Raw genomic sequence first — 27,353 nt, 5'->3', positions numbered from 1 at the left:
GAAGGATGATTTAATGGTGATGAAATGGTAATGGAATATGGTAATGATATAGGCGTGATAATGGTGATGGACTATGGTGATGATATAGGCGTGATAATGGTGATGGACAGATTGTATCTTATAAAACTAAGAAGGAACCAATGCTATAAAGGAGCAAAGACCCATTTCTTATAAGTTCTATAAGGGATGGTATGAAAGGACTTTGACCCTCTAGTTATAAGAACTAGGAACCAGAAGTATCAAGGGATAGGAATGACGCCACAAGCTTTAGAAAGGCTTGCTTAATCGATATAGTTCTAAAAAGAACTTGAAGAGAGAATAATCTCACAAAAGGATTTTAATTATCAAAGGGTTAAGTTTACAAATGAATGCCAAAGCCTATTTATAGTTTTGTAAAGGCTTGGCCGAATAAATAGATGCCTTTTCGGCAAAGTACATGTCTTAAAACGAAAATAAATGATGCTTGGATGAGGGGAGATGTCTTTGGCCGAATGGTTCCCATAACTCTTCATCTTGGCGCCAATTTGAAGCATGATGATGTTTAGGCCGAATAGAGAGAAGCCTTTTCATCTTGGCGCCTAATTCATTCACATGCAAAGCACATGGGTGGCTGGTCATGTGTCACTCACATGGTTGGTGTTGAATGCTTAAGGCGTGGACTCTTCCATGGTGTGTAGATGAACAGCAACTTAGGCGTGACTTGGCATCAAACATGTGTCTAGGTGACTTGGCATCAATGGGGCAGCAACTAATTATGAAAGGTCACATTTGTGTGAAACAACCTTTCATCATTTGAGCTACTTCCCATGAGTTTGAGCTGAAGATGAGCTGGCCATAGATGAATTGCATGAAGATGAGTCATAGGACAGCTCCTTGTGAAAGGTCACTTCTCGGATTGGCAACTCTTCGCGAAAAGGTACGAATTCACAAAATTTGACCTAGACCATATTTGTAGTGCTCTGTGTGGTGAAGATGATGGTGCAACTCTCCAGCTGAAATGAAGTCTCTAGCTAGCTCAAAAGTCCAGCTCAAGTGAGCTATGAGCTCGAGGGTCAGCTGACAACTTTTCACCATTTGTTCTTCATGATCTCCCAAGTCATCCTATGTAAGGTTTCCTAGCTCATTGACTTCAATTCTAGCTTTAAATCAGCTCCTATGATGTGGCCGAACATGTACCTACAAAAGAAAGCATTTATAAGCTAAGTAATATAAGATATAAATATGTGGTTCATAGATTATATTATATGTCAACATAAAACATGTTATTATATAATATATAGTTTGGGGATGCATTCTTAAATGATTCAAAATTTTTAATGCATTTAGTTGTAAGAGCTTCCCTGAATAGTTTGGCTCTTGATCGAGTTATTGGTCCTTGTGGCATTACTTCCATATCCTTTGAAGGTAGCGTTGGTGAACTCACATCAGATGTGGTGACAGCATTAGTGCACAACCTCTATGTACTCACATATCTTTAGTTCTCACATGAGTATCATGGGCTATTAAATAGATAATATTAATAAAGTGATAGGATAATATGTTTGTTCCCTTGTGGAATTTCATGTGTGGTATTGATTGTACAAATGGTAACTTATAAGACTATATGATGAAAGGAATCAATGATAGTGATAAAATAAGAAAGAAATGAAGATGATAATATAATTGATTGGGTGTACGTGTTTTATGATAAATATATATATATGGTTTACATGACATGGTATGTGTATGTGCAATTGGTTATGGTATATGTTATATGATATGGACATAAGAGATCATAGGAACATGAGATAAGATATATGAATGATAATGACATATATGTATGCATATATTCGTTACATGTAAAAGTATGAGTGGTATGAAATGATAGTAAGAATTGTTTAGGTATGATTATTAGTTACCGTTTACCTTATATGTTTATATGCCTCACTAAGTCTTTGACTTAGCGTGTAAGTGATTTACACGTAGGTTTCGAGAAGAGGAAAGAGCAATTTGGAGCAAGAAAGGTCAGTTCTCCTTACTAAAGGTCAGATCAGAAAAGATGTGAATAATATGTATTTTAGTATATAAAGTTCTAGTTGGCATGTTTTCCAAAAGAATCTATTGTTTAAGCTATGAACCGTTTTATAAATGTTTCGAATAGTTATATGGAAATAATAAGTGAAAGATACATGCTCTGATTGGTTTTGTAATAATGAAAATGTCTTTTATGTAAACGAGTCCTTTATATGTTATAAAAGTTTTAAATTACTCACTATTTTATACGAATAAATGTTTGAAAAGTCAATGTAACACTTCGGACTCGTATCCGGGTCGGATACGGGTTGGGGGTGTTACAATATAATTACAAGATTTAAATCAAATATGCTCTGATTGGTTTGTAAAACAATTTGATTGTATTTATTATTGTAAAATATCCATTTTCTCAATTGATGACTTTAAGATTGTTGTGAATTTATAAAGAACAAAGTTTTGAAAAGTCAATGTGACACCTCGGACTCAGATCCGGATCGGATACAGGTTGGAGGTGTTACATTTAATGGTATCAGAGCTAAGGTTTAGCCGATTCTAGGTTCAAACCGAAGATAAAACAGTTTTAAAATATGTACATGCCAACGTAGAGTGAAAATATCTGATCTGATAGTGTAAGGAATATGCTGTCTTGCTAATAAGATAAGATTAGTATAAGATAGTCATGATAATGGTTAAAGTGGATCAAGAGGTGATAAACCTGATGGTGGTAGTAATTTACCTGCCCTGGCCAGGCATGATGAAGAGCAGACACCTCAGGAAGTGCCTCGTAAGATCAAAATTTGATTTTAGAAAGTTGAAATCATATCAGAATGGTGATAGAAGATCTTCACTGTTTGGAATCAGAAAAGTGATGTAGAGTATTTTTGTTATTTCGTGGATAAGATAGAATATGATGAACAAGTGTCACTATAAGAAAGTTAAAAGATCAAAGGATATGTTTAGAATTTGTAGAAGAGCTCAAGATGTATCAGTGACAAGTTTATAAGATCAATGAAACCAGAGTTACGACTTTGCAACGAAGGAATAATATTGTGTATAAGCAAGAGTGTAGATATGATAAGGATTTGCATTTAATATAGAAAGAATTAGCGTTTGCTAACAAGATTATGTGATGAAAAATGTATTGGAGTTATAAGATTTTAAGATATCGTTAGGACAAGTTAACCAGATATGAAATGGATATGAATATAGTTGTGTATCTCGATTATGTAAATGTGATATAGTGAAAGAGGCAAGGATTCGTATGTTTAAGGGAAGCTACAGAGTAATAGAAAAGTTTAAGAATGAGTATATTGATGATCAGTTTATAAGATAAAGGAAGTTATAACGTTTAAGTTTGGAACAAGGGAGTAGTACTGTGTATGAGTAAGAGTATGAGTTTAAAAAGTTGAGTAAGATATCACTGAGGAATATGTGATAAAGATCGGTAATCAGAGATGAGTATAATTGATAGGAAAAAGAATATGTGAACATAAAAGGAAATATACGATTTGTGTATAAGGAGATTTTGATTTTGAATGAATAAAGAAATAATGGAATAAAGAATGAAAAGGACTGAGTTTAAATGATCAGATATGATAAAGGTTATATGGGAGTGTAGATGATAAGTTTGATATAGAAGTAAGAAAAGTGTGCAAGGTGATATGAAAAAATTGTTTGATTCTGTAAAATGTATGTTTAATCAAATTTGAAGAAGAGTTAAGGTTGTGTTTTGGTCAAATGATGATGGAATAAGAGTTTGGGTTATTGTTATAAGGTAATTAGAGATTAATAAAGAAATAGATTGATTTATGATATGAAGTGATGAGAATGGAAGTTACTGTCTACATCATAAATGACATATTATGGATTTTCAACTGTCAAAAGTAAGTGTATAATCAAAGAAGAAGAAAAAAGATCGAAATGGATTGAGTTATTTGGAAATTAAAGGCAAATCATTAGTTGCAATTGCGCAAGGGATAAAGTGGAGAAAAAACATGAGAACATTAGCAGATATGTTCTTATCAATGGGTATATTGAAAATTCGAGGACGAATTTTATTAAAAGAATAGGAGATTTGTAATATCATGAAATCCGGGTCAGTGACTAAAATGAAAATGTTTGAAATTTAGGGATCAATTAAGGAAATATTGAAAAGTTTAAGGATTTAAATAGGAATATTTTCGTAGTGGATTAAAGGGTAAATATGAAAGGATTACAAGGGTAGTATGGTAAATTAGCTTTGAGGATATTTTATATCCCTTATTTAGGGAGATAACACGTGGGTTGGAGAGTTATCTGGAACTCTTCTTTTTTCTTCTTTCTTTCTTTCTTTTTTTTCTCGTGTGTTCATGCTCAAGCCTCAAAGATATCAATCAAAAGCAAGTCCAGATCAGTCGATAAGTATTGGGCATCGGAAAAAAGATAAGAGAATGGTATTGACTAGTGAGGCCGGTGAGTGCATACTATTGGAATATATGTATTTCTACATGGGAATTAGACTTCTGATAAGTCTGTTCCCGATATTTTGAATATATGATAGTATGAGTCGAAGCATGATTAGGATTGTGTACTATGTTAATGTGACATGCTTGTATTACATGTTATGTGATGTGCTGTAACATCCCAAACTATGAGTTAGTGACTAAATTTTAAAATTTTAGAATTTGGTGATTAAAGTGGGATATTTGAATAGTTCAATGATTTATTCGGAAATATTTCCTAAAGGTTTTAGTAATTATTAAAGGAATCAAAGGGCAAAATGGTCATTTAACATAAAATATATTTTTCCCTCTTATAAGATAAGGGAACCACGTGGGGAAAGGAGAAATTTCTCCAGAGTATTCTTCTTCCTTCTCCCAGCCGTGGACTCCAACTTGCAAAGGTAAGATTTCTTAATAGTTAATTATTAGCTGAAATTTAAGTTGGGTTTCGATCATTATATGATAATTAAGCTTAAGGAAATCTTAATTTGTTCTAAAACAACAAGATGAAGAAGTTATAAGAGACTAAAGAAAATGAGTTTTTAAATGAATTTATGGAAAATAGTTGATAAGTTGAATTTGAAGTTAAATTTGACTTGTCATAAATATAATTAAGGAATATAAAGCATTAGAATTGAATTTGGAACATACTGAAAATTTAGTTTAATTCTTGAATTTCATGTGGTGGATAGGATTTTGAAGTTAATGATGTATTGAATGAGTATTAATGAGTTCAAGTATGAGTAGATAATTTAAGTATATGTAATGGGATGAAATAGGAAGTGTTTGAGCATAAATGAGGTGAATTTCGTGCTCAAAATGTAATTTATGGGCAAAGGGTATCGGTACCCTATGAAGGGGTATCGATACCTTCTCTTGAACGAAAAATTACAGAATGCCAGTATGGTATCGATACCCTATAGGGGTTATCGATACCTCTCTGAAGATAAAAATTTCCAGAATGTTATCAGGGTATCTATACCATAGACAGGGTATCTATACCTCAGTTAGGGATGTACCGATACCTATTTTATACAAGAAATGAAATTAGTCTTTCTTTTAGTTTAAGAAATGGGAGATAAGAATATATCAATTAGAATACTTATATGTATCAATGTATGATTAGGTAGACATCGAACGTAAGCAAATCCTGGAATGATCAACGAATTAGGATTGAATCAAAGCAAGGCTAAGGTGAGTACAATTTAATTGTACTTATGTTATTGAACATACATTGGCTTGCGATGAGCCAGTGATGGAGTTACTATGGTAAGAAGTGACTCCTAAAATGTTATATGATTGATGAAATTCTTATATGTGCATGAGTATATGAAAATAGGTATATGTTACTATATGTGACATGATCTACATGATTACTTGAATAAATGTATGTGTGATATATATATATATATATATGAACATAAGTAAATAAGACATGGCATATGTGTTTACATAAGAACATGAGAAATAAAATAAGCTATGTGACAAGGATATAGAGAATGAAATGAATGACATGAAATGTATGTATGTTTGAATATATGAGGTGAATGATATAATAAGAAGCTATGTGATAAGAAGATATGGGTTTATGTGATATAAAAGTGTATATGTGAAATGACATGATAGGTGATAAAATCGTGAGCCTATATGAATATATGATATGAATGTGATATATGTGATGTATGTGAAGTATATGAGAACAAGAGATGATAATAATCTACATGTCATATGAACATAAGAAAAGTTTTATAAGTTAAATGGCATATGATTATGAAATCATATGAAAAGTGAAATGTGCATGTGAATGCGTGAAATGCTATAAATGATAATGCCCATGTTAAGTGATATGAGAGCTAGTGGTATAGTTGGCATGCCAAGAGTAGAGGGTTTACCTATGTTCTTCGGGATATATTGATAGTTTACCTATGTTCTAAGGAACATATGGACAATTTACCTAGGTTCTTCGGGACCTATGGACAGTTGTCGAGGTTTTTTATGACCTCTGGATAGGTCATTCGGGATATTTATGCGAGCTGTGGTGACAACATAGTGGTGCACAACCTCAATGTACTCACATACCTTAAGTTTTCAAAAGTATACATGGGCTAATACATGGTCTTTAAAGAGAATAAATAAATCAATTGATATGATACTATGTATGCTCTGTTGTGAAATGATATATGTGTTCCAAGGTAAGTATAGAAATGTTCAATATATATATTTATATGATAAAAAAGAATATAGTAATAGTAATATAAGTACTGATAAGCATATTAATGGGCTTACAAAAGTGTTTTCATTATCATATATTATTATGTTGTTATCATGTATACTGAAATCATATGTGAAACGATTGAATTCGTATATTTCATATTTATATTATGAGAAATACATCATTATTATGTTTATGCCTCACTAAGTCTATGACTTAGCGTGTAAGTGATTTACACGTAGGTACTGAGAAGCTGGATGATCAAAGCTAAGTTCAAAGTAACAACATATCTCTGCTCGAAGATCAGATCAGAAGTAAATTACACAGTACGTGTCATTTTGTGATAAATAGGTTGGCATGTAAACAAGGTCTTTAAATTAAGTATATGTGCTCTGATCGAGTTTTGGAATGTTTTAAACGTATATATGTAAATGGTAAATGTATAGCGATGAACATTTTAAATTTTAAGAGTTTATGAATGTTTTACGGAAGTACTGTAGCAGTACTGTAGCAGGGCACTATTCATATCGTATAGTACTGTTTATAAATACGTTTTTGTCTCAGAATTTTATAACGAACATAATTAGATAATATATTATCGTATTTTCTTAATATAAGCTCAAATATTATGTTATTTGGTAAAATATTGTTTTCAAAAGTCAATGTGACATCTCGGACTCGTATTCGGGTCAGGTACGGGTTGGGGTGTTACATGTGCATTTATGTGTTATATGATAATGATCTATAAAACAATATAAGAATATTATCTGAGTTACTTAATAATAAGTCATAAGATTGCATGCATATGTAATATAAGTTATAAGAGGAGAAAACATGTATATATATATATATATATATGAGAAGATATAAGAACAAGAAACAAGTCAAGTGATAAAGGAATATGAAATTGTATGAAACATGTCATAAGCTATACGATTAAATGATAAATGATATGAGCACATGTATATGTGATTATGAATTACAGGAATATGAGAAAAGGTATATGTGACATGTGAATTATATGGAAGTGAAATACGTGACTATGTGATCATATGAAATGTGATAAGAAGCTATGTACCTATGCGATAAGAATATGTGAAATGATATAAAGATAATGCCCATGTTATTTTTTATGAGATCTAGAGATATAGTTGGCATGCTAAGAGTCGAGGGATTATCAGTGGTCCTTCGGGACATAGTGGCCCTACGGGACAAATTCTACGCGCCCCTAGTGGGAATTTTACGAACTGTAGTGACAACAAAGTGCACAACCTCTATGTACTCACGTATCTTTAGCTCTCAGAAATGTACATGGGCTAAACAATGATATAACAATAAATATATTACATGTGAAAAATATGCTTTTGTGATATATGATAATATGTGTATTACATAAGTCATATGATGATTTGTGTAATGTTTGGTTACACGAGTCATATGTTGGTTAAAAATGTTAGGTACAAGAGGATATGATTAACACATACAAAAGATAATTATATTGATAGTGAAATAAGGTAAATGATGGAAATGATGAATGATGTGTATATGTGTACAGTTGATTATATGTGATGTTATATTGTCTTGTGTGATAGCAAGATATGATATGTACATGCATGGCTAAGTAGTTAGAGTTACTTTTATACATTAATGCCTCACTAAGTCATCGACTTAGCGTGTGAATGTTTCACACGTAGGTTTGTAAAGCTAGAAGAGAAGTAAAGAGGAGCAAGATAGGTCAGCATCTTCCTTACGAATGACAGATCAGAAACATATTAAATATATGTGTTTGTTTTATAGAATTTAGTTGGCATGTAATTACAAGATTTAAATCGAATATGCTCTGATCGGTTTGTAAAAAAAATTGATTGTATTTATTAATGTGAAGTATCCATTTTCTCAATTGATGACTTTAAGATTATTTTTTTTGATAACGTAGGACCTCCCAAGGCCAGACTGAAGAACCCAACCCTACAAGGCAACCTTCGGAGGGGCTCAAAGAATCCACCACTCTGTCCCCCCGCTGACTTTAAGATTTTTGTGGATTTATAAATAACAAAGTTTTGAAAAGTCAATGTGGCACCTCACACTCGGATCCGGATCGGATACGGGTTGGAGGTGTTACAATTTATATGTTCACGAACATATTCATTTAATGTTCATGAACAAGTTCGTTTATATGTTCACGAATATGTTTATTTAATGTTTACAAACACGTTCGTTTAGCTTTGTTTATTGTTCATTCAAGTTTTAGTTTTACCTTTTCAAGCTATGAAAAATGGTAAAATTATACCATTATTGTTTAAGCTCTTTGAATTTCACAGTTTAAATTCAATTTTTATCATATGTTCAATTTAGTCACTACCATCACCAATATTTAAAATGTAACAAGAAAGAAAAGGAAAACTGGATAAATAAGATTGTCATGAACATAAATAAACGAGCTCGTAAACAAGTTTATATACGAACTTGTTCATGAACATAAACAAACTGAAAACAACTCTATTCGTGTCCGTTTGTTTGTTAAATGAACATAAATTTTTTTGTTCATACTCATTTATTTAACTTAACAAATGAACGTTTTATAAACTATTCATGAACAATTCACTGAATACTTTGTTCATTTATGAACAATTCACTGAATGCTTTGTTCATTTAATCCTTAATTGAATCATCATGAAAAATTCTACTCAATTGGATTTTGATAAACTAAAGTATAAAGAATTGAATTGAATTAATAAAATAATTAATTGTTACTTTCTTTAAAATATTATATTATTTTTATTTTTTTTAATATAATAATAATGATTTATATAATTTTATGCCAAATATAGTTATCTAACTATTGTTTATGATGAGTAAGCATATTTGACCTATTAGTTAAGTTGTTCATTTTTGTTCTATCGTATTTTAAATTATAGGTTTTAGACTCGTTAAGAATACTTTCATTTATTTTCTTAGAGTTTCCTCTTCCTTTTTCTCTTAAGTGGAATTGAGATTAAATTTAGAATTTGTCAAAAAAAATAATGATGAACTTATTTATTTCGATAGTGCAAAAAATTAAATTAATAAAATTTGTAAATACAAATAATTAAAATTATAAAATTATTTTAAATTATAAAAAAATAAATAAAACACAAAAATTTTGATGACTAAAAATATAAGACAAATTACACATTTAGTACCTAAAACTATCAGTTTTGACTCGTTTTAGTATCTAAACTTTTATTTTTTTTAAATCATACCTAAAGTTTAGTTTTTATTTTATTTTTGTACTCCGCCGTTAAAAAATTAACGCGTTTAGTACATAAACTATCAATTTTGGATCATTTTAGTACTTAAACTTTCAATGTACTAAAATGAAATAAAAACTAAAGTTTTTAACAACAAGTACTAAAATGATACAAAAAATAAACTTTAAGTATGATTTTGAAAAAAATAAAAGTTTATGTGCTAAAATAGATCAAAACTAATAATTTAAGTACCAAACGCATAATTTGTCCAAAAATATAATACTATACCACTATAGGGGTATTCAAATCCTAGTACATGTTTTCGGGTACTCGAGTATTCTGTAGTTGATTGGCCGACCCGTTTCCCGACCCGGATGTTAAGGCTTTAAGGGTACCTGGTTCCTAACATAAAATTTTTCACGTCCACTGCTACTAAACTGCCAGTAGAATCTAAGGTGGCGTTTGGTTCGCTAGAATATTTATGAGGGAATTGGAATCTATCAGGAATTAGAATCCAATTTCATATTTTGTTTGGCTCTCAGACGTGTCAGATGAATTTGATTTCAGTAATGTAAAATGATAGAATTACCCTTCTTGTTTTTTTTTTGCTTTATTTTAGTTTGTTTTACAACTTACATGTAGTAATATATTATAAAAAATTAAAAAATATTAAAATTTCATTTTATTGATTGATTATTCATTTCAATAAATTATAAAAATCATGCTAATAAACATCATAAGTTAAAATCATCGCAATCAAAATATGTTAATAAGTTACCAAAAGATAGAACAATATTTCGATACATTCCAATCGGAGTATGTTAATTAGTTACCAAAAAATATACCAAAAACTATTTTTATTCAATATATGAATTAGAAACCCGACCCGACACGACACGAAATAATAAAAAAAAAAATTTTTATTCAATAAAAATATTGACTTAATTGCAAAAAAATTATATATAGAGGGGTATTATTGTAATTATTCCTAAATATATAATGTAAAATTATATATTTTTTTGGGTCGGGTCCAGTTTTTTTACCCTAAACCCGAACCCGACTCGACCCGACCCGAATATCACACTTAAAAAAACTCGATCTGACCCGAATATCACACTTAAAAAACCTCGACCCGACTCGACCCGAATATCACACTTAAAAAACTCGACCCGACCCGAACAAAATAAAGTTTCACCCGACCCGACCCGAATATATGAATTAGAAATCCGACTCGACCCGAAATAATAAAAAAATATTTTTATTTAATAAAAACAGTGGCTTAATTGAAAAAAATTATATACAGAGGGGTATTATTGTAATTATTTCTAAATATATAAGGTAAAATTATATATATATTCGGGTCGGGTATTTTTCACCCTAAACCCGAACTCGATCCGTCCCGACCTGAATATCACACTTTAAAAAACCGACCCGACCCGACCCGACCCGAATATATGACTTAAAAACTCGAACCGACCCGAAATAATAAAAAATATTTTTATTCAATATATGAATAAGTTACCAAAAGATTGATGAGGGTAGTATGATCAAATTTCAATTCCCTCGTGCAAACCAAACGTCACCTAAAACTCCATTGGCACTGAACGTAAAACACAAACTTCACCCAAAAAAGAAAAGGCATAGTAGTAGAAATTAAGAAAGCAAAAAAATTGTATCTTCAAATTTGCAGAAATTTACTAGAGCAATTGAAAAGTAAGAATTCCCAGAAATATCCAAGTTCAAGGAAGAGAAAGCAGCCAAGGCAAGGACCCGAGCCAGAATCAAATACAAGAACCAAATTCAAGCAAAAGATAAATCCAAGAAACAAACAAAACCAACAACTAAAAACAACCCAGAATTCCAAACTAACAACAATACTAGAATCAAATACAAGGAAAGAGAACAGCATGATCAAAGAATTGCAGTTCTTGTAGAAAATATCTTCATTTGTACAGAAACAATTTGGAAAGACAAAGGATGCAACCGGGTACCCGAAAAAATGTAATTTGTGACTCGGACCAGACCTGGAAATGTCGGTCCCGGTCGAATAACTTTTTAAATAATTATCTGATTTTTCTAGTTCGGATCGACACAACCGGGTCGAATATTTTTTAACAACACTGCCACTTTATAGCCTCATTCTAATTTTAATGAAGGAATAATTTGTTATAACAAAATTTTGACTGAGTAATTTGTTTGCAAATTTTTAAAGAATAATATGTTTATTATCGAACTAGTAATCATGTGATAATATATTATAATATAATATAATATAATATAGTGAGAGATTCATATACAGTTCTGATAAGAGTGTTCAAAGATACAACTTTGATATGGCTAGGACCGTATAAATGAGTCGAATCGAGTTCAAGTATTACCGAGTTTGATTCGGAAATTCTAAATAGGAACTTGATTCGATTTGAAAATTCGTGAGTCTAAAATTTTCAAACTAAGTATGGCCTTGAAAATTATTGAGATAAATTACAGCAGCAGGGGATAACATTCTGAATATTTTCTGAAGTCACCTGTATCGTCTGTTCCTGGAGAATATTATAAATACATAACATCAAGTTCGAGTTCATAAACTACCTACTTCGGATCAACCTTGTCTTCCTCTAAGGCCGCCTTTATAAATTTAACGACCACCTGTGACAACTCCGTTTGATGCGAGGTGAATCCATGATCGCCTCCGTCTATGATCTGAAATTGATGATTCGGTATAATCTCGCCAAACTCCGATGCATCTTCAACAGGAACCATATCATCAGCTGATCCATGGACCGTCAAGACCCTGTACATAAACAACGGATACTAGTATTGACGTTCATTAACAAAAACGTCGAAAGCGAGCCCAATATATCGATAGGCGAAGAAAAGATGATCTCAAGTGAACAATCTAGATTCGAGTCTTACCGACATTCTTGATCGATGTTACGGCAAGGTTCACGCATGTCCATTGTTATGTGATCCATTAAAACTTCCTCAGTCACACGGAATTCAAAACCTCCTAGAGATGAACTAGTGATTAGCTTGACACAGAATCATATGCATTAAGGAAGTTGAATAAACAAATTACCTTGCTTGACATCAATGTATCCATCCTTCTTAATCTTTTCCATGAAGTCTTCTCCGAAGCGTTCCGCCAGGCCTCTCTTCATGTCGCAGCGTCCGGCAACGTTTACAACTATACGGATATCTCGATACTTTGAAGCATAAAGAAGCGCCACATCTCCCCCTGCATTCCATTGTTTCAGTGACATAATGGTTGAGCATAAAGATTGACAAGCTTAACTTGCACCGAGATGTTAGCTCGGTTATGGTTTCCGTGCATGCATCGATGATCAAAACATTATCAGGTAAAGTTACTGCTAAGATCTAACAAAATATGACCTGAAAACTTCTCTGTTCAGAATGCAATTGAAGATATAGTCTTCATGAACTTGGTTTCTCCTAGGAAATACATACCCACCTTTACTATGCCCAAGAATTGCGCTTACAACGCGATTTCCGCTGGAAAAGTGTCGAACGACGGCATGTAAATCATCCACTTCTCGGTAATAGCTACCGTATTCGAATGAACCTTCACTTTCTCTGAAGATATCGTGAAACAAGTTAAATTCTAACTATGAAACAAAGTGAACAACAACCAAGCATACTAGGTAAGAACTAAGAACTACACCATATAATGCACATTGATTTCTATCATTGATATTAAACTCTTCATTTTCTTTGCAGTACAGTGTCTGACGCTTGTACACATGACACAGTTGGGGTATGGAGGCATATACGAATTGATATTCATATCCAACACTCGCATTAAAGTCCGGGTTCTACTCACCCGTTTCCGGAAAAATCGAAACGAAAGACACTGATTCCTTCTTTCTCTAAAGCAGCAGCAAGGTTTACCATGATCCTGTAATCCTGAAGTGGAACTAACCCAAGTGAGCTTGCCTTCAATGGCACTTGCAGTCAATGCATTCGCTACTGAAAGCATGCTAAAAGCGATCAAATGACCCAAATTTATAACATAATATTAAATTACGACCACAATGCAACGTAACGACCACGTCATAATAGTTTTCAGGATTAGACTAGGTTTCCAAATACTAACCTTGCAAGATCTGAAACCATGACATAAGACTACAATCTCTTTAGACTCGGTTTCATGCAATAACCCCACCAGTTTTTCTCCATGTTTATTCGGAATTATCACTCTCTGCTGCTCGATCACTGAAAAAATTGAAAAAGAAAGAAAGAAAAGAAATCACTTTCTTCTTCTTTCGAAGTTCTTTACATTAAAAAATAAAGTGGAATCAAAACTTAAAACTAGAAAATAAAACTATTAATTTAGGACCTGGGATTTGTGCAGAATGAGATTGAGCCATCCCCGAGGTTGCGGAGTTTGCTTTGGAGATGCGTCGATTGGTGTATGATATGAGCCGGATTCGAACTTGTGGAGAAGGAGACTTAGGATCACTAAATATATCTGAAGAGCAACAAGTCAACTGTAGCAGGTAGCAGGTAGCAGGTAGCAGGTCAATTAGCACGTCGGGAAATTAATCAAAAAAAACTCAAATTTTTTAATGAAATGAATACAAATAAAAATTTAAGGGTTAATACCGTCTATAAAATAAGTAATTAATCGAAGAAAGCTCAAATTTTAGGGTCAGTACGAAAAAATTTAGGGTGGACACCATTAGTATAATACGTAATTAATCGAAAAAAATTCGGATTTCAAGATGCATACGTGTTCATAATACGTGGCTCCGCCACTGGTGAGGGGTACGAGCCTTCATCTAATATTGATCTGTGTAAATGTTTGTTAAAGACGCTATATAAATCATCAGGTTTTAACTTTGTATTAAAATCATTATATTTACCTAATGCAATTTCCATACTCATGCATTCATCTAATATTGATTCAAACTTCATAAATGGAGTATCATAATTCATGAAAAGTAATTAAACTAGTCACAATTTAAATATAAATAAATTATTAGGGTTAATAGAGTGGTACAGCAAATGGAGATCATGCTTTTATAAGTACAATGATCCAGCAGAAGTTTCAGTGCATTCGATCTTGGTTGGTTTGAAGCAACATTATAGCCTGCTTATCACCCACAGCAGCAGGGGCTTACATTGCCGGACTATTCCCACCGTCCCCGGTATCGGATTCGTTGTCTAAAGCCGACTTTATAAATCTAATACAACGGATGCCAGCTCGGTCTGATGTGAGGTGTATACATGATCTGCTCCGTCTATAATGTGCAATTGGTGATTAGGTATGATCTTGGCGAACTCAAATGCATCATTAACGGAATTTATTTAATCATGAGAATCATGGACCGTCAAAACTCTGTATGTAACAACGATGAATAACAACATAAATAACGAATACATCTAAAGGTAGTTCAATGAATTAGAGAAGAAACAATGATCTCAAACGAACTGTAGATTCGAGTCATACCGACATTCTTTATCGATCTTAAGACAAGCTTCACGAATGTCAATTCTCAAGTAATCCATCAAATCTTCTTCGGTCACACAGTATTCAACACCTACTAGATCGAAACAAGATTAGAGCAACCTCAACATGTTATGACAGAAGAAAACGAGCCGGGAAGCTAGATAAACAAATTCTCTCTCTTTAAATTGATGTATCCATCCTCCTTGATTTTTTCCATATAGTCTTCTCCGAAGAGTTCTGCAAGGCCTCTCTTCAAGTCGTAGCGGCCGGAAACGTTTACGACTATACCGATACCTCGATACTTGGAAGCGTAAAGAAGCACCACATCTCCCCCTGCATTACATTATCTCAGTGTGGTCTAATACTTGTAGGGTAGTTTTCGGTCGAACATTTATCAGCCGTTCATGTAGGAAACACTTGGGGGATAGTATACTTGCCTTTAGTATGGCCGAGAATCGCGCATACGACGCGACTCGCGCAGGAAAAGTGTTGAATTACAGAATGCATATCGTCAGCTTCTCGGTAAAGGTCACTAAAATGAAACGAACCTTCACTTTCTCTGAGAAAAAGGGAAACTAGTTAATTAATTACTGTCAACAAAAGCCGACTCAGAAAATCTCTACACATCTTTCAAGTACTCGTACACATAACCAGGGATGGACTTTGGGGACAGTTATCCCCTGAATATTTAAAATTATTATAAATTAATTTTTTTTTATGTATTTTCAATTGAAAATCTGTTTCGTCCTCTAGAATTTTAGTTCGTTCCTTAGAATTTTGGTCATCTTCTTAACTTTAAGTTCGCCCCTAACATAAAATCTTACGTCCGTCCCTACAATATATGTCAGTCGCAATGCAGTCTGGTCTGAGTAACATTAGATGTCAATTCTACTCACCCGTTAGCGGAAAAATCAAACGGAACGTACTGATTCCTTCTTTCTCGAAAGCAGCAGCAATGTTCACCAAAATACTGTCATCCTTAAGTGGAATTAACCCAAGTGAGCTTTCACCAGCAAGATAACAGAGATACAAAGAAGAAGAAATACCAACCTTGTTGCATGCGGCACCATGGCATAAGACTGCAATCTCTTTATACCCTGCTTCATGCAATAATCCCACCAGTTTTTCTCCGTGCTTGTTCGTAATTATCACTCTCCGCTGCTTAGTCACTAAATTTTCAAAAAAAAAATGTCATTTTTGTTTCTCTTCTTTGCACTAAGAAGAAAATAAAATCGTAGTGGAGTTCAAAGAAGAAAACCTGGGTTTTGTGCGTTTTGTGCAGGATGAGAGTCAGCCATTGCCAAGGCCGTAAAGCAGTGATAGCCATTTATTATTGGCTTAATTATAAAAATGTCCAAACTATAGCGATTTTACTAAATAAAAGTTCGAACGTTTTTTTAAGAGAAAATAACCTCAGTGATCGAAAAATACCTTATAATATACGATTTTAACCAATTTTTTTTAGATTTACTCAAATGACCAACAAAATCGCAACGCGAACTCTATTTTTTCAACTCAGTTTCCAAATTCGCAATGCGAATATCTAGATTCGCAACGCGATTTTAAAAAATGTGTTGCGATAGTTAAAATGTGTTGCGAGAGTTTGAAAAACGTGTTGTTGCGATAGTGAAAAAGTGTTGCGATAGTGAAAAATCCAAAATAAGTTTACATTTTAACTATTCCAAATTCACGTGGAGTTTGAAACAATAAAGAATGTGTTGCGATAGTGTAAAAGATTCCCAAGCCATTTGTAAGATCTTAGTTTGAAACAATAAAGAATGTGTTGCGATAGTGTAAAAGATTCCCAAATGTTTGCATTGCTCAATCCCACATAGTATTGGAAACACTATTGGGAATGAGTATTTAAGGATTTGATTTCCCACTTCCTTGTTGAGTGGAAGAGAACAAGGGGGACTCTCGCGCACCGCCGCCGCTGCCGTCTCGTCTCGGGTCGTGGTCGTGGTAATACGTGTCTTCGACACGTCCGCGCTGATACTATCTTTTTAGAGAAAATTCTTAAGAAACAAATGCAATACCACCAGTCGTTGCGATTTTCCAAAATCGCAACGCGAACTTCGACTATCGCAACGAATTTGTAAATCATGTTTTGGTAATTTTAAAAATTTTATTAAATTAAAAACATTATACATAAAAAAACTCCATTTTTTTGAAAACTTTTAAAAAAACTTCAAAACTTTGGAAATTCCAATTTCAAACCCATGCCAGCTATCACCGTTTGAAGTCAATCGAACCTCCACCCTACAATAAATCAAACCAACCATAAATGTCACGTCTCTGACGAAGGAAACGGCAAAATCATGACCTAAAATCATGTCTACGACAAACTTAAACCCTCAAATTACACCCAGATGATATAATGATTTGCTTAGAGACAAGAGAGATGACAATCGACTAGAAAGATGACAAGGGCATAGATAATGACGGCCTGACTAACAAGAGAGGTTAAGATTAGGGATAGAGGTTTTAGGGATTTGAGATTTTTTTTGGAATTTTAGAAAAAATAGAGTTCTTTTATAAATATAATATTTTTTATTTTTTAAAAAATTCAAAAATTATCAGAGCGTGATATATGTCACTTAACAAATTTATTAACGGTTGTTACACCTCGAACACCTAAAATGATAACGTTTATAAAGTTATGTACATGAATGATTCAAAAAAAATTAAACACTTATTTAGAAAAAAATGTATAATTTAAATATTTATTTTATAATTAAGCCTTTATTATTCCATCTACTCTTTCTCGTGCTAGAACCCAAATCCCCTGCCCCATAGCAGTGTCCACTTGGAAGGAATAGCGAGTGCCACGTGTTCCTTTTTTTTTCCTGCGATAATAATACTAGTTGTGTACAACATACATTACATATTGAATGGATATAAGCATATAGATGATTGCTATGAGAATTCTACCCGTGGTTCAGAAATTGATAAGGATCTAAGATCAGGATGTACACTATTTTTGAAATTTAAATCCTTTAATACACATTATTTTATGTTACAGAAAGTAAACTTTAATTTATAAATTAAAAAAAATTAAATTTATAAAATTTTAAGAAATCAAAAATAAATTTTCAACCAAAACAACTAATTATTTTTAAAATAAATAATTATTTTAAATTTTCAAGGAGGACATCTGTCTCGGTCTAAAGTCCATCCCTATTTAACCTAAAGCTTGACTGGAAAAACAAACTTCATAACCTTATGAGCAGAGATAGATGCAAAATTTTATTTTAGGAGGTGAATTTAAAATTGTAAAATTTTAAGTAACCAAAAATATATTTTTAATAAAAAATACATAAAAAAATATATAAAATTTATAGTTATTTTAATTTTTCAGGGGTAATTGCCACCAGTCCCTTAGTCCATCCCTACCTATGAGGCTTATATGGTGGATTCGAGGGACGAATACAAAATTAACCCAAATGCCTCTCAGGAAATGCATGCATCATATATAGTTAGATATTGGAAAAATATCTGTTAAGAAACATTGTTTCGGGACATGTTTTAGTTAAGGGAGCAGTTAGAGACATAATCAAAGTCTAAAGTTGGAAGATAAGAAACTAAAATTTCAAAATCATTTTCATTTTTCAATCATATGCCCTGTGTTTACATGTGCATCTCTTAAATGTTGACAATGAAATAATATTAAAGGGAAATTACTTATTTGGTATATCATTTATTCCCTTATTTCTATTTTCGTCACCCAACTATTTTTTTAAAATCATATTTAACATTAAGTTTTGGTTTTATTTTGATATGGCTTATAGTTAAATTTGAGAGTCGACCTAGCGAAAATTATGACTCGACACGATATAATAACATTTTTAGTCTATAAATTATATCAAATTGATCCCAATTTGAATAATTTGATAAATCATCAATATTTAAAAATTATCATTAAATTAATAATTAATTATTAATTATTTTAAATTAAAATAAGAACCAAATTGATAAAATTTTAACATATTGAAGATTATTGAATGATTCTAATTATGACGAACTTGATAAAATTTATAAGTTTTAAGACTAAAAGTGTTATTATATCATATAACTTTGGGAAACCAAAAAGAAACAAAACGTAAAGTTACAAATAATTTTGAAAAAAAATAATCAAGTGACTAAAACAAAAATATGGGAATAAGTGGGATACCAAATAGATATTTTACCCTACTAATAATAGAAAATAAAAGAAGATGCTGAAAATGAGAAAGGGAGAAAACTACTCTTGACGTCCTTGGAAGACCGTTATCCCTTAAATGCAAAAATCAACGCATTTACACGCATTAATGTTTTTCCTATTGTTATATGTATAGTTAAATTAAATTATAATTAAATCATATATAACTTATAGACGAAGTAGTAAAATGTTTTTATGGATATGATTATTAGTCTCAAATTTATTTTTAAGTATTTTTAATTATTTTTAAAAAATTAAATATAGATGTAAAAAAGAACAAAAATATATTGTAATAATAAGGGACGGAACAAATATTCTAGTTCATGGAGCAAATTATAATTAATAATAGGGATAAAATCAAAATAAATTAAAACTTAAAGGTCTAAATAGATGCTTATCTTTATATATTTTTAATAATAAAAAAATGAGAGCAGTGACTCCTGAAACTACACATAGTGGCAAAAGTACCCAGATAATGTTATAGAGAGTGTTTAATTCCCAAGTTAACGTGTTCATCCGATTAATTCCCTAACTGTGGTGTTTTCTACAGTAGATTTGGGATCTCTCGGCGTCTTCAGGGTTGAATTAGATTTTTTTGGCGTATTGCTTGGGATCTCCTGGCGTCTTCAGTCGTCTTGTTTGGGATCTCCCGGTGTCTTGAGGGTGTTGGATTGTTTATGGGGATCTCTAGGCGTCTTTAAGTTTTCAAAGAAAAAAATTGGTCTTTTTACACAAATATCACCTTAACATAAATTAATTACTTGTTAGGCACTGTTTAAGAATATTTTACGGATCTAGCAAAATTTTAAGAATACTATTCTATAAAAATTTTATAAATTTTATATAAGTTTACTCAGTATATAATTCACCTAAAATATCAGTGGCACACCACTTAATGATGTTTCCATTGTAGCTCATTCTCTCTTCTTTTTATAATAATATTTAACACCAAAAAGTATCGGTAAAAAATATACTAGAACTTTAGTATAATGTATGAAAAAATATATAAGTTTTTAGTTTTGTACAACTTAATATTAAATTTCAATTTAATTTAATATTTATAAATAATTAAATCGTTATTGCTGCGCTATTATTTTATGGGTGTCTAGGAAAAAAAATATCTCAAAATTATATACAACTTAAATTTAAATTAAATAAAAAATAGTTAACATATATTTACATATAATATATCGAGAAATGTATTTTACACATTTAATGAAAAGGAAAGTATATTTTATCATGAATCCCGTACGTTGTAAGATCGAAGTTTATAAGTCCATCCTAAAAGATGTATATGTCTTGTGTTATATTTTAAAATAATATTTTTTTAAAATATTTTATAATTAAATAAATTTATAAAATATCAAAACTTTTCATATTATTTAAAATTGTATTCTTAAAATTTTGCTAGATCCGTAAAATATTCTTAAACAGTGTCTAACAAGTAATTAATTTATGTTAAGGTGATATTTGTGTAAAAAGGCCAAATTTTTTCCTTAATAACTTAAAGACGCCCGGAGATTCCCATAAACAATACAACACCCTCAAGACGCCGGGAGATCCCAAACAAAACGCCTGAAGACGTCGGGAGATCCCAAGCAAGACGCCAAAAAAATCTAATTCAACCCAGAAGACGCCAAGAGATCCCAAATCTACTGTAGAAAACACCTCAATTGAAAAATTAATCGGATGAACATGTTAGTTTGGGAATTAAACACTCTCTGTAGCGTTATCTGAGCACTTTTGCCCATAGTTCTATCACTAATAATAATATTAATTTATTATTTAAATAAAAATATTTTAATATTTTATTAATTAAAATGATGTTAAACTAACTAATAATAATGGATAGACATGTGCAAGGTTAGGTTGCATCATGTCTTTGGTGACCTGATTCGATAGAAATACAATTTTCACCTAAAATTCGAGGTTTAAGGTGACATCATCCTACCATAAAATCCAACTTTTTTTTGAGATAAAACACATTCGACGCGATGCAAAATACACATATATAATTCTTAATTTATTCAATTAAATAGTGTCCAAATTGGAAAAATAATATAAAAGGAATGCTATTGTAATTATAATTATGTTTAAATATATAAGATATATTTATATAATTTTTTCTAATTAGTTGATGCAGTTATTTTTCACTCTAAATCAAAATTTAATTCGATATGAATTTACATTTTAAAAAATACAACTTGACCCAACTTAATTCTAGTTTTTTAAATCAGACTAATAAAATTAAATTAAATCGAAACTCATCGAATTTGAATTTGAATCCCGTGTCACCGCCACTTGTAATTTACCAAATCGATCTACCTTATTAGGCATGCATGTGGCTGATAGCTAAAACCCTTTATTTCCATTTTAATAAATTGATGGATCCTCATAGTGGCTGAAATTGGTCAAATTCTTAGCAAGACTATCGGGTCTACCAAATCTAAGACCTCGAACGTTGCTGCAATTTTAATTTCCGATATATAAACTAATTTTCAGATAAAATTTTAACTTATTTTTACTAAATTGTTCAACCTATTTTGACATAACAAATTTCAGGATTAAATATTTTTGGACTTAATTGAATTTATTTAAAGTTTCTAAAAATAAATCAAAGTTCATAAAACTTGAATTTGAACACAAAACTGATTTTCTGGGTAAGCAGTATCAATACTGTTCTTACAATATCGGTATCGCATGAACAATATAGATATTATTCTTGCAGTATCGATACCAAAGAGAAGAAGAGTATTGATACTCTCATGGTAGTACCGATAATGCCTTGTGTTTTCAAATGTGTTCAGATTCCATTATGCAAAAATAGCATCGATACTCATTCAGCCCAACGATAAAAAAACGACTAGTTTATTAAAGGCAGTACTGATACTCATCACATGGGCAGTTTTATTTTGTAAAAAATTAATCTCAAACGGCTAGAAACGGCACAAACACATTCCAACATATAAAAACAAGTTGAGGAAACTTAAAGTAGGCTACACAACACTTATCAAAGCATTGATTATCAAGAGAAAAACCTTTTCACTCTTTATCTTTCTTTTCTCTTGTACATAATGTTTTAGTGAGCTTAAATTGTAATCTCCTACCTTTTAGAGGTTTTCTTATTTACATTTCTTTACTCTTTTTGTAAAAAGGGTTTTGGTTATATCATAGCCATTGATAATATATGAATTTGTAAAGATTACTCTTGAGCTAGAAAAAGAAAGAACAAATTAGTGAATCTGTTAGAAATCCTTAGTATGGAGCTAAGGTAATGGATATAGATTTGGTTTAAAAGTCGAACTACTCTAAATCGTTGTGCAAATTTCCTATCATTTCTCTCAATAATCCCTAAATTTTTTATTTGGCCAATTCACCCCCTCTTGGCACATTTTCGGTTGATCGGTAGAGCTACGAAAATTCAAACAATTGGTATCAAAGCAGGTCACAAATAGACTGTTTAACAACCTTGTAAAGATCCTTGAAGCTCTCTATCAATTTCTCGATGCAACCCAAAAGATGACTTCCACATCCGATGGATACTACCTTGAGGACTCTCACATAATCCATGGCATCCTTACTTCAATAGAGCAAATTATTCCTACTTAAAGAATAGGATGATGTTGTTCATCCAAGCCACTAACCTCGCGGTTTGGGATGCCATCATCGACGGTTCTCTCACTCCTCCAAGGAATCAATTAGAATGGACAAGTGATGATAGGAAGCTTGCCCAACTCAATGCCAAAGCCATGCACATCCTCTTTTGTGCCCTTGGCCTGGATGAATATAGTAGAGTATTCTCATGCTCTAATGCAAGGGGATTTGTGACAAGTAGGAGGTGACCCATGAAGGAACAAGCCAAGTGAAGAAGTCCAAGATTGTCATCTTCACTCTCAACTACGAGAAATTCAAGATGAAGCCCGATAAAGACATAAATATGATGCATGATCGGTTCACTTTAATCATCAACGAGTTGAAGAACATTGGGAAGGTTTATCCCAATGAAGAAATAATGAGAAATATATTTTCCTTATTGCTTACATCATGGGAAGATAAAATAATCGCCATTAAAGAAGTCAAGGATTTGGAGTTATACATCTTCAATGAGTTCATCGATTCTTTACTCACTCATGAGGGGAAACTCCAAAAGAAGAATGAAGAAAAAGGAAAGAAAAACAAGAAAAAAATAAGGTGGTGGGAATCGCCTTCAAACCCATCAATGAGAGTAATCAAGAATCAAGTGAAGAGGAGGATAAAGATGAAGAGATGACCAAGATCTTCAAAAGATTCACAAGATTCATGTAATCCAAAAGAAAAGAAGTGAAGCATGAATTGAGCAAGAAGAAGATTCCCCCGGGGGGATTTGAATGCCAAAGAACGAGACATGTCAAATATGATTATCCCCTCTTAAAGAAGAAGACATTTGTAGCAACTTGGAGTAATGAAGCCAACTCCAATGATGAAGATGAAATAACCAATATATGCCTCATGACCATCAAAGAAGATTCAATGGTAATTTCTAACTCTTGTGATTTAAATTCTTATTCATTTAAAGAGTTACAAGATGCCTATGATGAGTTGTATTTGAAATTTGAGACAATGAATTCCAAATATAATAAATTAATTTCAAAATTTAAAGTTGACAATGATTTGATTTTGAAAGCAAATTTTGATTTTGAAAACCAAAATGGAATTTTTAAAAATGATTTTAAGCTTTCAAAAATCAAAATCAATGATTTAGAAAAAGGAAATTTTGATTTGAAAGTTAAGCTCGAAAGCTTAACAAAAGAAAATGAATTAATTTCTCAAAACAATTCATGATGTTTAAAAATGGCAAAATGCTCACATTGTCATTTCCATGGTCACATAGAACATACTTGTCCTTTAAAACTTAGAAAACCTTTTAAAATTAGACAAGTATGGGTTCTTAAGGGAACAAGATACTTTTGCACTAACATTCAAGGATCCAAAGCAATTCGGATACCAAAATCCAAATAAATGTCTCTTGTTGGTATATGGGAGCAATGATGACAAAAGTGAAGATATTCAAATACTCTAGCCACACAAGATAAGGAATGGGTAACCTCTTGATAGAGAAGTGGCAGCGGATCATTGAACTTTGCTCTTGTTGAGGAATCAAACCTAGAAAGCTATAGACTTGATAAAGAAAACGAGGGGATAATATGAATTAATGTGAACGATGACTAGAGTTTTGAATTAGGTTTAGATGTTGGAATTAAGACAATGAAACAAAGGTTAAGACAATGAAAAATAAATGTGACAAAAAAGAAGAAGAAACAAAGACAATGAATGAATAAGGGTAATAGAATTGAATTAAAGACAAAACATGTAACAAAGAATAAAACTTATCTCCATTTAATGTTGGTGGCCAAGGGGTTTTGGATGCTGGATCTTGATGGATGAATTCTCGTTGGAAAGATAAGAATTCAAGAATCATTATGGTGAAAATAGAATTAAGATCGGATGGTCAAATTAATGGGAAAATTGATTTGAAACTTTACCCTTGGTATGTATGATGATAACGCAAACCCTAGAATGGGTATGGCGGTGGCGTGATGATGATGTAGGGAAGAAAATGATGATGAATGATGGAAATAGATGGATAAGTGTCCTATCGAACCCTCCTAATCCCAATGAAAAGGAAAACTCGATAATACGACTCTAATAAGCCCTCCTAATTGCAATGAATAAGCAAACCAAAGTGTGAAGATCTCTCTCAAGAACTCGAAATAACTAAAAGAAAAAAAGCTTTGAAGGCACAAGGCTATCAATTATTGCAAAAATGAACTCTCGTTGTATTGTATATAAGAAAAGAATTTTTTATTACAGTGATGGAATGAGCCTCCTTTATATAAGGTTGAAGGAGTCCTTGTTATAACATGAATGAATAATAAAATAACAATAAAATAATAAAAAAAAGCCATCCTAAATCCTTTTGATGTAGGTGACATGAATGAGGGCCCTTGATGAGACTTTAATCAGTCGGTGTAAATGAAAGTAGGCATGATTAGGCTCTTGAAACTTGATGGAGGTTCAGATCATCCTTCTGGAAGGTGTGTGGGCAACATAGTGGAAAAGAGAGTCTTGATAGGTGCTTATGCTTATGATAAGTAAGAGGTAAGAGTTTGATAAGTTATCAATTGTTATGATATGTGGCTGGCGTGATAAGTAAGGAGGAGGGTGATAAGCTATCAAGGGTTACATTCAATGACTTATTTACCTTTATCATAATAAAATGAAGAAAATAATAATAAAATCCTAAGATAATGAGTTATCTTAGGCTTTATCAATTTAGCACTATGTAACTTTACAAGTTATGGGCCTTAAGGGGGGATTAAACTCATTTTGAGGCATATCTTATTGGGTCTTGCAGTTAAGCCCGAAAGTAATTTGAGTTGTTGTGGTCCAAGTTGAAGTTAGGGGAATGATGAGTGAGTTTTCTTCCTTGAATTCTTCAAACTCCATGTGGGCATGTAGGCCTTTGCTGACGAAGGCCTAGACTGCAGTCTAAAGTTAATCTTTGAGTAGCTTTGTATGTCCTCTTATGGTATGGCCCAGTGGCAAGGTGAACCCATCCTTTGGCCGTGTGGTGCATGTATCATCTCCCCCGTCCTTAAAAAGATTCATCCACGAATCTAAAATATCAATGAGAGACAAGTCAACAACATTAAAAGATACACTCACATCGTACTCACCTGGAAGATCAATGTGATATGCATTGTCAATAATTCTTTCGAGTACTTGGAATGGGCTATCACCTTGTAGATCAAGTTTGGTTTTCCTTTGTTTTTGGAAACCTTTCTTTTCGTATGTGTACCCAAACACTACAAGAATAAAGGTTTTTACTGACAAATTGATAGTGATTATAATTAATTTTGTCACAAAACAAATATTAAGCTTTTTGTGACAAAATATTTGTAGGGCACTATTAATAAAAATAATTGTAATGTATTTTTATTTCGTCACTATTATAGTAATAACTATAATGATTACATTTTTCTCACAATAAAATTCTCACTATTAGTATTTAATTGAGACATAAATTTCACTATCACAAAAATTTCAAACTATTAGAATACGCAAATTGGCGCCAATCATTTTCTTGGCAATAAGTGATATGACAATGATGACATATAAAGTGATCACTAGTATTTGATATTTGTTATGACAATAAAGTTTCTTGTCACTTAAAATTTTACTTTTTTTTTTGATAAATATTGACATCAATAAAAATTAAAATTATTGTTAAGATAAACTAGTTTGCCAAAAGGTAAACTTTATTATTACTTTATTTTTTAAATTTAAAAATTTCACCACAAGAGTTAATACATTGTCAAATATTTTTATTTTATTTTTTAAATATAATTTAAGGACACTTAGTATTATTTTAGGTTTAAATCTAAATATTTTTTTATATTTTAAAATTAACCTAATGATTTTTATATTAATCTTCCACAAACATATTTTATATGAGAAATCATAAAAAATTAATTAAATTATTATAATAATATTTAATATTATATATATTAAAATAAATAGAATTAATTCCAACAATATTTTAACATAAATATTATTTTTTATTAACAAAAGATATTTATTTCTTGGCATAGTGTAAACTCTTTCCTTGAAGGTCCCAAGTTATCTTAAAAGCCATGTATTAGTCTAGCGAATGAGGCACTCTATCCCTTAAGCAAATACTACAATCCAAGTTCCTAAAGAAGATGAATACAAC

At 31.7% G+C, this 27,353-nt stretch overlaps 1 protein-coding gene and 1 pseudogene across 1 annotated transcript; both read right to left on the bottom strand.

The window, feature by feature from the left end:
- Nucleotides 1-12,449: 12,449 nt before the first annotated feature.
- Nucleotides 12,450-14,391, bottom strand: LOC120180053. Its single transcript, XM_039185483.1, has 7 exons — nucleotides 14,290-14,391; nucleotides 14,047-14,165; nucleotides 13,774-13,856; nucleotides 13,405-13,526; nucleotides 13,012-13,170; nucleotides 12,849-12,942; nucleotides 12,450-12,726 (listed from the first exon to the last, which is right to left on the bottom strand). The coding sequence occupies exons 1-7, from the start codon at nucleotides 14,318-14,320 to the stop codon at nucleotides 12,525-12,527; spliced, it is 810 nt and encodes a 269-aa protein (XP_039041414.1). The 5' UTR covers nucleotides 14,321-14,391; the 3' UTR covers nucleotides 12,450-12,524.
- Nucleotides 14,392-15,128: 737 nt separating this feature from the next.
- LOC120180054 lies at nucleotides 15,129-16,718 on the bottom strand (annotated as a pseudogene).
- Nucleotides 16,719-27,353: the final 10,635 nt, after the last annotated feature.

The sequence above is a fragment of the Hibiscus syriacus genome, unplaced genomic scaffold (assembly GCF_006381635.1).
Source record: "Hibiscus syriacus cultivar Baekdansim isolate YM2019G1 unplaced genomic scaffold, ASM638163v2 tig00112488_pilon, whole genome shotgun sequence".
Lineage (NCBI taxonomy): Eukaryota > Viridiplantae > Streptophyta > Magnoliopsida > Malvales > Malvaceae > Hibiscus > Hibiscus syriacus.
Note: the sequence above shows the minus strand (reverse complement) of the source record. Positions and strands in the feature narration are given on the sequence as shown.

Excerpts from the sequence above, each read along its gene's own strand:
- LOC120180053 (XM_039185483.1), bottom strand. The coding sequence starts at position 14,320 with ATGGCTCAATCTCATTCTGCACAAATCCCAG. Across the intron at positions 14,166-14,289 it reads TCATTCTGCACAAATCCCAG|TGATCGAGCAGCAGAGAGTG; the intron begins GTCCTAAATTAA and ends CAATTTTTTCAG. Across the intron at positions 12,943-13,011 it reads ATACATTGATGTCAAGCAAG|GAGGTTTTGAATTCCGTGTG; the intron begins GTAATTTGTTTA and ends GTTCATCTCTAG.